Source organism: Corvus hawaiiensis, chromosome 1 (genome assembly GCF_020740725.1).
Source record: "Corvus hawaiiensis isolate bCorHaw1 chromosome 1, bCorHaw1.pri.cur, whole genome shotgun sequence".
Lineage (NCBI taxonomy): Eukaryota > Metazoa > Chordata > Aves > Passeriformes > Corvidae > Corvus > Corvus hawaiiensis.
This window is the reverse complement of record NC_063213.1, coordinates 51,544,058-51,556,172: the sequence shown is the minus strand read 5'-3', so window position 1 is coordinate 51,556,172 and position 12,115 is coordinate 51,544,058. Positions and strand designations below refer to the sequence as shown.

Here is a 12,115-nt window from a genome sequence, read left to right as displayed (position 1 = left end):
AAAGAATATCCTCAAGTCTGCTGACTGGAAGAGCAGTGGTTGACTTCCGTTTTGTTACAGAGGTTGAATGGACAAATGTGTATATAACAGGAAGATAAAATGGTAACAATTAATGATAAATGATGAAATATTTTACATTAGCAATCAAGAGTTCTTGTTCATAATTTAGAATTTAATTCAAATGTCTCTAAATATTCAGCCATGCAGTACAAAGGCACAGTTGCATGTTTGGATCACGCAAAGCATTCACATTTAATTGGTATACTTCACAGTATCATTAGAGACAGTCAGAATAAAATAAACTTAATATCATGAAATTTTGTGAAGTTTATTTCTCTGGACACAATGATCTTAAAGGTCTTTTCCAACCTAAATTATTCTGCATTTTCATCTCTGCATTGATTCAATAAAATACATTAAGGTGTTCAGATAGTATCCACTTCCCATAGAGATGGACATTTTAAAAAAAAATATTTATATTTACAGTAAAACAAAAAAAATCAGGCTAATAAATATCAGGAGTTGTGAGGTAAAAATCTTATAAACATGCAATTTAACTAGTATAACACGTAGCACACAGCATTAGTCCATCAGGTTCAAAAGCTGTTACAAAATCTGTAGTTCAGGGTCTGCACCTGTAAATCACAGTTTTTCAATGACTGACTCTTTCTCTTAAATGGTTTAACTCATATGAACTCTATTAAAATTACAATAAAAATGTACCAATTGCTGATGTATATAAACTTTACTGGTAATATGGTCTTCATAAAATTATCTGGTACAGTCAATTTTGACATGACATTTCTGAATTTTGAACTGAATGGCACCTAATATTAGCCTTGTCCATATTCATTTATACAGTGAAGTTACCTTTTTGGGCAGTTACTTAGCAACAGAAAATAAAAGTCTAACGAGTTTCAATTTACTCTGAGTATTAAAGCCTTATTGTGAGGGTATTTTGGTAGCCCTGTAATCTAAATCATTTGTCATGCTAATTCTCTGCCTCAGTGGTAAGGCTACTTGTACCATAATTAATGCACACCAGGCCATGTTACATCAAATAAAAGTATCTTCACACATTCAGTGGAAATTAGCAGCTTTGCAACTCAGTGGCATGCAAACTTATCTATGAAAAAATAGCTTAATCTTCTTATTAGTCTCTGCTGATCTCTGACAACAGAATTGACACATAGCAAATAACAGAAAAGGTAGAAGAAATGTAGCTTTCATGAAAATAACACTTGGACACAAAGATATAAAATAATATGCAACCCTCTCAAAAAAAAAAATGTATTTTAGCAGGTTTCAAATACATTTCCCAAAAACTCTGTTATCCTAAACCTATCTCTGGTAAAATATTACCTCCCTCAAAAACCTGTAAAGCAGGAAAAAGTGTATTTGCTGGAGAGAAAAGGAGGGGAAGAAAATTTTCATGACCATGGTAGAGAGCTATGAAATTTATATGGAAGAGGGATCATGGATTTGGCTGACAAGCCAGTAGAACAAGCCTCCTTAGTGAAAAACGCCTCTGAATTTTGGGACTTGAGTCAGTTATTTGACATCAGAAGTGACCCTATTAAGTCGTAAGGACAGATATTTAAAACGCATTCAAATCAGTGCTTCGATTGTAAGCCGTAAATATGTGGTACAAGGAGTTGAAAAATGCCTGAAGGATGTGATGATAATTATATAACTTCAGAATATCCATTCAAGAATCTGTTAGAAATTTAAAACACTTTTTTTCTGTAATAAAGGTGCTACTATTAGAAAATGAAGTTATTGCAATAGAATGTATCGAATACAGAGAATTGCAAGTGAATAGGAGTTTGAAAAATAATTTGCAGTATTAAAAATACTCATTCTTCATTTATGTGTCTAATTACATTTGAAGCTATAAAAAGAAATAAAAATATTATTAAATTTATTTGAAAATACAAAATTACTTTTAAAAAAAAATCTTTAAATTACTGATGGAAATAAATTGAAAAATTGTAAACCTTAGTGCCAACATTTTCAATTTCAGCTGTCAAAAAACACACACCCATTTTTTTTAATTGGAATCTTGACAGCTCTTTAGGCATTTAAATAAGCACACAAGCACCCAAGATATTTTCAAAAGAATTTAGCCTTTTTCTTTAGAGTGACTTCAATTATAAATAATTCCTCAGTACTTCTTTGGTGAATAACAATTCTTATGAAAATCCTCTGAATCTTGATGTACAACTTCAAGGAGTAAAAGACCTTTACAAATCTGGTCCAGATTCACATGAAATAATGGGAAAATAATTTCTACTGAGGAAAGACAGAATTTGCAACTTCCTTTGACTTTAAAAGTCAATATATATTACAAAATATACATTTCTTGAATGATATACACATATTACACAGATGTAAACACTTCTATATCTACAGCAGAACACCCTTATCTATCTTTCTAAACACATATAGCCATTGCCTAAGTTTAATTATCTGCATGCAAAACATTTTGGATTGGGTGTTTCACTCTTTACATAAATTATCCAAATTTTGACAGCAATCTGGACTACATATTTGCTTTCTTCTAAAATATTGTTTTTTAAATAATCATAACAGTTTATCACTGAAAGTATCCTGGATCTATTTTCTTTGATGATGTTTCATATTTTGCATTCTTGTGTTAATAAAATATTTCATAAAACATCCAAACTTGTATGTCTAAAACAAACATTCACTAATGCCTCAGTCTCATATTATTATTTAAAGCACTGAACAAACAACTGCTGTTCCGTAACAATAGTAATAATGATATCAGCAAAACCAGCAAATACAGGCGAAGAAGGCTGAAATCTCTCCCCATTTAGATTTAAATCCTGCCCTGGCTAGAAACAGAAATACTGGCATTGCTCCTTCTAGCATGAAGATCTCACTTATAAGGGCAGTGTTCCCTGAATGTCATTAGTTCCAGTTACTGGCTCCTGCTGAATAAGGAGTGCACAAAAGTTGTATATATTTGACTTGGTGCACAGATTAGTATATTATCAACTTGTCTCTGCTATTATTCCCAGACGTTGAAATCACTGTATCCTACCAGATGTCCTCAATTTCATTTGCCTGTCAGTACATTGCCAATTAGACCTAGTGTCACAGTGACCTTGATTTTTCCTGGTACTGAAAACTCTTTCATAATCTTTCTGTAGTGTAGACTGGGAATTCCACTCTTTAGTGGCACACATTGTTTTCATATGGATATTGTCATGAAGCAAAATTTACCTTTAAGCATATTTGCTTGCCAGAAGTAAGAAGTCCTAAGAATATTCTGCATATACCATTCCTTAAATACACACTAATCATTGCTGATGACCAAATTGAATGAGACATTCCAGATTATGAGGCTACAGAATGACATTCCATTATTTTTATCTCCCTAACCTGCGTGAAAGGTTTTACTGTAGTATACTCACTGTAATCTGACACCAAACACAGTGAAGTCCAGTCAAGCCTTGGTAACACTTTATAGTTTTGTGACACTTATCACATTTTGTTGGACAGTTTCCTTCTACCCAGAAATGGTGCATTACCTGCAAAAGAAAAATGTGGATATGCATAGAGTTACTAAATTAACAGGTACATGGCAAAGTTAATGCTACCCCAAACTTACATCAGTATTCTTTTTAGACTTCACATATGTTTTGATGCAAGATGCAGGAGCTCTTGAGACACAGCGTTCATGGACTGTATACTTGCAAACTGAAAAAAAGACACATTATTAGATGTTGAGGCAATGGTGTTTCTGCCTACATTTCTATGAAACAAATAACATTACCAGCATGTCATCTCTAAATAATCAATCCAATCAGTCAATGAAAACTCAAACTAGACTGCTTTTTCCATGGAGTACAAAAGGCCAATTAGAACAGGAAATATTATGCAAGTGAGAAATCTAAGAATGCACTATCATTGCATAACAGGAAATGCTTAATTAAATCAGACCTCACTAAATTTTTTCACAATAACTCCCAAATGACAAAAATCTTAAAGACAAATTGGTGACTGCCAAATGGTTTGGTGTCATTTGCTAGTAGGAAGAAATATATATTTTACAAACTATAGGCATGAGAGCAGCTGGCAAGCACAAAAATAAAAGCCAATGAATTTATGCTGTTCCTCCCATTGATTTATAAAACTGAAATGGCTGATTAGTCCATTTTTGAATAGGAATTGTTTTCATGCATTCCATGTAATCACCATAACTTTAACTCTTGTTTTACAAAATACCAACTCCTGAGAAGCTTTATTTTCCCCCTAGCCTTCCAGCACCAGTTTTAGGTAACTACTATTGCTGACCAGGTCTGTAAAGATCATGCTAGCTGCATTTGGAAAACATACAAATGTCAGGGTACAATGCAAAGCTCTCCTGACTTCAATGATACAACTGTGCCAAGATGAGGAAATAATGCTACAGCTTATGCCTGCATTCAAAAGAGTCAACTATTAAAAACTGAGAATGAATTTCTCCCTGCACGGTATATGTCTCAGGCTTTTGACCTCGAGAGCAATTAAGCACAAAGTACTTCTAAACACCTTGCTTGCACCTATTACACAAACCCAGTGGGAGGCGCAGCCATTAATCAGACAAACTGCAGGGAGTAACATTGTTGATTGGACCATGGAGGGATGGTGAGGACCCCTGTGGTTCCCCCTTTTTTTTTTCCTCCCACACAATCTAAAATGCAAATAATGAAATCTATAGCAATGCTTTGAAAATATACTGGAGAAAAAGCTTAGCTAAACAAGGAAATAGTGAAATAGTTTTGCAAGTAGACTCATGCTTCTTGCTGCATGAAGTAACTGAAAGGAACATGTTCTTCAGATACTCTGAGACCATCGTTATCACAAAATAAATGCCAACCATGATAACAAATACATACTCAAAAGATACACTGCAGCAGAAAAAAAATACAGCTCTTGCAAGGCTGGTATTTTTGGGACAGTTTATGTAACCAGCCTACCCATTTCTGATAACTACTAAAGAAGGTGATCTACATTATTTGCTCAATAGAACTCTCTTTCCAACATATATGGGTCTTATTTCTTCACAATAACAGTCTGACAAAAAAGAATCTTAAAGAATGTAACATTTCGAGATCTAATAGTCAAATCAGTATTTTATATATATATTCCAGTTATTGTCATCAGCATTTATTAATCTCAAGTTATGCAATTTCAATTTGTTTGAATTTTAATTAATGTATTTTTTCCATTTCATAGTATGGTGAATGAAATTATATGACATGAAAATGCATACAAGGATTTACATACGAATTATATTTTAGAGGGGTCTGCGGCCCCCAGAGGACAGAAATGGTCAATTCAAAACTCTCATTCATTCAGACTAACCTCAAATTAAATCAATAGAACTGTACAGGCAGAAAGGTCCTCATCAGCTGTGAGGGGCTATCTTTCATACCAAAAATGGTGAAAGTCATTTACACTAAGAAACCGATTATTTTACCAAAAAAGAAAAATGGAGGGTGACTCGGTACCATCATGACAAGAAGACAGTTGTGTACTAAAGATATCATTAAACTAATGGAGCAGGGCATAACATGAACCAGTCACTGGAACCATCTACAAGACATATTCAAATCAGAAAATAGGTCTTAAAAAAAAAGATGATTAATCATTGGAACACACCACAAAAGAAAGATATGGATCATCTGTTTCTGGAAACTTTCAAATGGAGACGAGGTATCTTTCAGCAAGCCTTGGTTTCCCAGGAGACATGTTATGAGGTGGTCAAACAGATTATCATAGAAAATACATAGATCCAGCTCAAGGAATTGAAAGGTAGTAACTGCATCTAATCGCCTAATGAAGGGCAAATTAGATGCAGTAGCTTTTCTGCGTTCCTTTTCTTAAAATCTATGATCAGTTAATATGTGGATTGAGATTTATGACTACAAAACAAGTAATTACAGAAAACTTCAGAACCATTACAGAAACTTGATTTCTGGGAAACAGGGATTTTCACCTTCAAAATTAACAAAACAGTAATTCTGTGCAAAATTTGAATCAACAAACATGGGACTTACATGTTTGTCAAGCTGATACCTATTGTAAAATCATTAATAAAAACAATAGAAATAACAAAAGTAGAAAGTTAAAACTTAAGCTCGATATTTACTAACAGAAAATTTAAAAATACAATAGTAAAGAAAAAAGGAGCAATAGACTCCAAAGGGAACTAACAGTGATAATCCTTAGAAAGAAGAAAACTCCCTCAAACAACATATTTCAAAGCCAAATATTCTGAAAAATTAAAAGAAGAACCTTGGACACACAAGCAGAGAAGAGAAGGGGGAGCCACTACTGCGGTGGCAATGGTTTTGTAATAGGAAGCTACTAGATCTCTGTTACTTGGCAAGAACAACATTTCTAGCAATAGACATGTAAGCAAATGGACACTGAAATGCTTATACTCACAAGAACAGCAGAGACCTTGCTTGCCTACTCCGATTAGCATGTTCAAACAAAGATTACAGTAGGCAGGCTTGTTGAAATGTTTCAATCTCCATACATGCTGCCCATCATCTTTCACATTCTGCACAGGACATAAGAGAAACAGATTTCACTTAATAAAATAAACAATGGAATATATAAGTGCCCATAAAAATTGGAGATTGACTCAAGAACATAAAAGACAAGCTGTTACTTCATTTAAGACTCTGCACCAGATCACAGCATAATCATTCTAAATACACAGGCAATGGTATAATAAAAAAATTCTTCAGAAACTCAGGGACATCCATATGTTTCAAAAACAACTCAGAAAAAGCCACCAGGCTGCTGTCGTCACTGCAACACAATGTATCTAGTGTGATATTAAATTACAACTAATATTGAAATTACTTTTTTCCTAGACTAATCCTAACAATAAAGGTGCTGCAGGTCAGAAGATAAAACTCTCTAAAACAAAGAATAGAAAGAGTTTTCTAAAACCACACATATTTTTAATGACTGCCAGAATTAGGTACATACATCAACATATGTAAAACAGGAAAACTAACCACACCACAATAACTATTCCAAAAAACTAGATGAAGCTAACATAATATCACTTGATTAAAAAAAAAAAAAAATTATCTTTTACCCAATATAACATCCAAAGGAACACAGGCAGTTAAGGTCCATCACCTGCAAATGGGCTGCTTCCTTGTGTATTGCCGAAACTCTGTAGTCTTCTTGGTCATGTCATTGCCAAAAAGAAATTGCCACATAGCTAAAGGAAGTCACACCCAGCTCTGTTTCTCAGAAAACACATCAACAGCTGGTTCTTATCCAGTTTCTGATTTCTCACATCAAAGTACTATTACTTGGCATCATGCATACACAATATTCCTGGCTAAAATTTCAACAGTATGATGGTTTTCACTGATGAGAATAGTCAATGTAAGTTTGTGAGCATAAGTTTTAATAAAAAACTTAGTTTTGTTCTATATTAGCATATACTGTATGAGTTACGTCCTTAAAAATCAGTATTGCTCTGTTCTAGGAGTTAGAAGTTAATAGAAGTCAAGTATGATGAAGACGTCGTCATCCTTGTGGGCAAAAAGAAACATCCTTACGCAAAAGCAGCACTCTGAGAAATTAAGAATGTTTGGCTCAAAGCTGGGTCTAAGCTGGGACACAACTTTGAATATTTCCTACAAGTAACCTAGAAACAAAAAGGACTGAAGCCAGTTAAAATATTATTATTTTTTTTTTTCTCCAGTGAGGTATCAGGATCAGAGTATAAGTAATAGCTCCCCCAATCTTATCAGCAGGAGTTCAAATGCCATCTCTGACAGCTGGGCAATGTCAGGGTCCCCTTTCTGCAGAAAAAGCACAGCAGATGCCTAATGTGGGATTCTCACTGGCAAAGAGTGTGGAAGTTTTCCAATTTCCCCTGAAGAAGCAGAAATAGATTCTGCAGCTGTGAAGCACTAGAAGCCTGTCAAGCTCCTTCATGACTGGCAGCTGAAGAGGATGTATTTCATTAAACACAGCTCTCTAACTTCTATTTTTCTTCCCATCTTACTACCATATTCCACACTTTTTAAAAGAATTGTTAAACTACAATATAGTATGTGAATTTCAAGCCTTCTGAAAGAAGCAATTATTCACTAGACAACAAAGACCATGTAAACCCTTCTGAGAAAAAACAGCAAACAATGTACACTTCAATTTTAACATCACTCAGGTCATCAGCAGATACAGTCATAAACCATAAGCACTTAAAATGTGAGCTGACCAGCCTTCCTCAGCAAAATAGTTGCTGGTTATGAAAATTAACAGAAATGCATAATTGTGCACAAAATTGCCCCTCTTCCATATTAATTTTGTGTTACTTTTTCATTTTGTTTTTAAAGAATGACCATTACATGTGAATATGTCGCTTCTTATTTGAACAGAACATATGGTCTAACTTAGCTGGCATTTTCCTTATCAGAAAAACAAACAAGTCTTGATGTGGGTGTTCTGCCAATTAAAACACTTAGCTGTGTTACAGACTGCAACTGATGCAAATCCATTACATAAACACAATGCACTTTTGGAAAAGAGCAAATTAAATTTTTGCTCTTGTGCACTGCTAAAAATAAGCAATAAAGTGCTGCATATGATTATGCATGCACATAACTTTTTAAAACACTGCCAAGAGAAAAAAAAAGACATAATATGAAACAAAGCCACCTCAATGCAAGTCTTTAAGTATGAATAAAATCCACAATTCTGACACATCAGTGCATTTACTGACATTAACTCATTTTGCTTCCATATCCTGAGAAAGAGTTTAAAAACAAATAGACATTAAGAAGATCTCAAAGCAGGGCAGGTACAGTAAAAATCTCTTCCTCATTTCATTATACACATCACTGAAAATCAAGCCTCCATATGTCATACACAGACTTTAAAACATAATGACAATAGTAACATTTGTTTTGTTAACAACAGTTCTCTTGACTTGTGGTCCTGACCCTGCCACCATGGATTTGATTGCCAAAACTACCTGACCTTAAAAAGCAAGTCAACGATAAAAGAGACAACCTTAGAATTAGTGGAAAATTTTATGCTATCACAGACTTTAGCTACACATCCCTAACCTGCTTTAATATTAACTTATATCAGCTTTTCAGATATTTGTGTATAAAGGCAGACAAAGAGATCTTCAAGATTTTGAGACTTAAAAAAGGTAATGAAATCACTGATAAATTTTGATCCCAGCAAACATGCCCTCTTCCAATAGCTACAGAGTGTCTAAAATACCAGAATGTTCAGTTTTTTCTATGAGAAGAGTCAATAAAGAGCATCCAAGTGAGAAGGATGTTATGGAGTAGTCGTTATTCTTTTACTGATTACTTTTGTTTCCACTTATTTTAAAAATATTTACTTGACTTGTACAAGATTTTTAGGTATTGTTCAGTCAGTGGGAAGGTGAGAAGAGTTTCCATTAAAATATGCAGCATCTCCTTTTAAAACAAATATAGTTACACTCTATACTCCTTTGGTTTGCTCTCAGCAAAGAATTCATATCATGTTTTGTTTAGTTCAATTTCCTTTGGGAAGAAAGGGTTTTAAGTCTGTTCTTGGTCAAGTGGAGAGGGAGTAACCTGACTCACGGGACATACTATTTGGGAGGGCTCCTCACTTCTAATTTCGGAGACATTTTGTGTGTATGTGTGTGTTTGAGAAAGCAAAACAAAACAAAAATCTTCCACAGCCTTCATCCATGCAGTTGTCCAGAAACAAAAAAAGGACCACAAGAGGGAAAATTAAAAAGTTTTTAAAAGCTTCATAAGTAGCCACAGTATTAAGTTTCCCTGTCCAAAATCTGTAACCATCTGTCATCTGCAGAGACTTCGATGATGCAGAAATTAAATTGTAAATAATGGTAAATCTGTATACCTGCATGAAATACCATTTATTTAACACCTTATTCACAGAAGAGGTTAGTTACTCCTGACTTTTCCTGGGCTTTTTTCAACCTAGAGACAAAAGGAAAAGCGGGACTGCAGTAAGGAAAGGCGTTTGCGAACTTCCCGCAAGGAAGCGGGAGCCAGCCCCGCACGGGAGTCGGCGGCGCGGTCAGGGAGGGACGAGCAGCGCTCCGGCAGCGGCTCCCGCCGCCGCAGCCTCCCACAGCGGGGACACCGCGCCCTCTGCGGGCCGTGCCGGCAAACCAGACCGCCCGAACAGCTCCTCCTATTCCTTACGGGGAGCCTGCCTCCAGCCGGGAACGAGCCGGCACAAAGGGAGTGAGCTGCAGTTCAGAGGGCTCGAGTTTGCCCCCTGTTTGTATGGAAATAGCATATGGTGCACCGGAACTTCGGCCTTCTAGAAAACTCACCTGCCACACTTCAGAGAGGACTTGCAGAAATGTCACTCAGGACAACAAAAGGCCTGATTGCCCTTCTTCCTCTCTGAACAAAAGAAATAGAAGTCTATGAAACTGCCCAGGTGTTAAGCAGTCATTTCAAGCTTCAGCCTGAAGGGCTCACTCATGGTAGGACAGATCCCACTCCAGACTTGTAAATGCTTGCGAGTCTCTAGCTCGGTTCCATTTCAACATACTCACAGCTCAAAAAGTATGGCAACAGTAATGTAATATACAACATGAGAAGCAGTATTCCCAAGCATGGACTCCCACTGAAACATTCCACGCCACATTTAATCAAAAGAGTTTCAAATGTTGCTTTTGAAATTATTTGAGTGTATTTGCATAATATTTGCTGCTTGAGGATCCAAAGTAACATTTTAAGAGTATTTCCTTATGATTTCTTTAAATATAGTCACAATTCAACACAAAAGTTTGTTCCATCAAAATTTACCTTGACTTAAAAGGTGAACTGGGTTGAAAATTACAATTAGTGATTTAAAAGAAAGGCATATTGGCCTGATTTCAAATTATTGATGACTATGAACTATTTACTGGTTTTCAACTTTTCTCTCACCTTAGGGCAGCTTTTCAGCAACTGTACAGTACCAGGTACAGTGCAACTGTGACATCTAGTGGCCAGTAGAGAGGAATAAAATACTTCCCTAAAACACAGGATTTCTTTAAACACTAGCATTTATCAACTTCCAGTTTATACTTCCTTTTTGTGCAATCTCACTGACAGAGGTGATAGTAATCATTTGTGACAGGAAAAGTGAGACCAAATATCTGGCATGCAATTATTTTAAAAGAGAAATCAAGTGCTTCTATCAAATCATGGTGGAATAATATTGCACACCACCTACCAAAGACCAGAGTACAATGCTAATGGCTAACAAAACCCATCATTAAGAGGCCTTTTTTGCACAGATTACAAAAGAAATTTTACGTGATGCTAGCAGAGTCAATGAGGTCACTCTTCTCTTCTCTTACAATGTTAATCTACTTAAATTAAGGCAGAAGCAAATAAAAAGGTCAGAAACTTCAAAGGTTTCTACTGTGCAGAAGTAGAATAAAAAGCCTAGTGGTCACTAATGTGCAATAGACCACTTCCCAAAGAAATCAGGAGTACTGCAGGGATGTATCTGTCCAATTTGTGTTTGGGTGGGAGACTAACTATTAGCTTAAGATGCAAAAATAAATATGGAAAGTTGATGAGGACTGTGAAAACTCCAGACTGAAGTGTGACACTCAGCAAAAAACTACCTTGTACATTTATTACTAAAACTTAGACCACACAAATAACAATTTCCTCTATACTTAACATTTTCTTTTTCTTCATGAAATTCTCACTTTACATGAGAGAATTTCTACAAAACAAAATTCCATGAAACTGGAACAACTAAACGTGGCAGTAAGAATTACTTTGTCTTAACAACAAAGGTTTTAGTAGATGCCATATAGAACACATTTAGACACTGCTAATTGGAAAAAAGGGTAGTCACCCAATACAAATGGATTATAATACATGTAATATATATATACAATATAATGTATACATGTATACAATTCCAAGATCTTTTCTTCTAAAACAAATTGCCAAGTAGTATGTGTATCTATCTCAGAACCCCTATAGAAAAAGAACCAATTAATTCTTATTTAAATTCCTTATCTTGTACCCAAATTGTTTGTTTAGAACATCAACTGCTTTCAAAAGCACCAGAA

At 35.2% G+C, this 12,115-nt stretch overlaps 1 protein-coding gene across 8 annotated transcripts in view; it reads right to left on the bottom strand.

Moving 5' to 3' along the window:
• The window catches only part of DGKB (diacylglycerol kinase beta), a 382,874-nt gene that overhangs the window by 229,772 nt on the left and 140,987 nt on the right, over positions 1–12,115 (bottom strand). For all 8 annotated transcript variants that reach the window (XM_048304406.1, XM_048304384.1, XM_048304373.1 and 5 more), the window contains 3 exons: positions 6,463–6,580; positions 3,638–3,726; positions 3,441–3,557 (listed from right to left, as the gene is read on the bottom strand). In XM_048304406.1, coding sequence (XP_048160363.1) covers positions 3,441–3,557; positions 3,638–3,726; positions 6,463–6,580 — 324 coding nt within the window. The remainder of the gene's footprint in view (positions 1–3,440; positions 3,558–3,637; positions 3,727–6,462; positions 6,581–12,115) is intronic.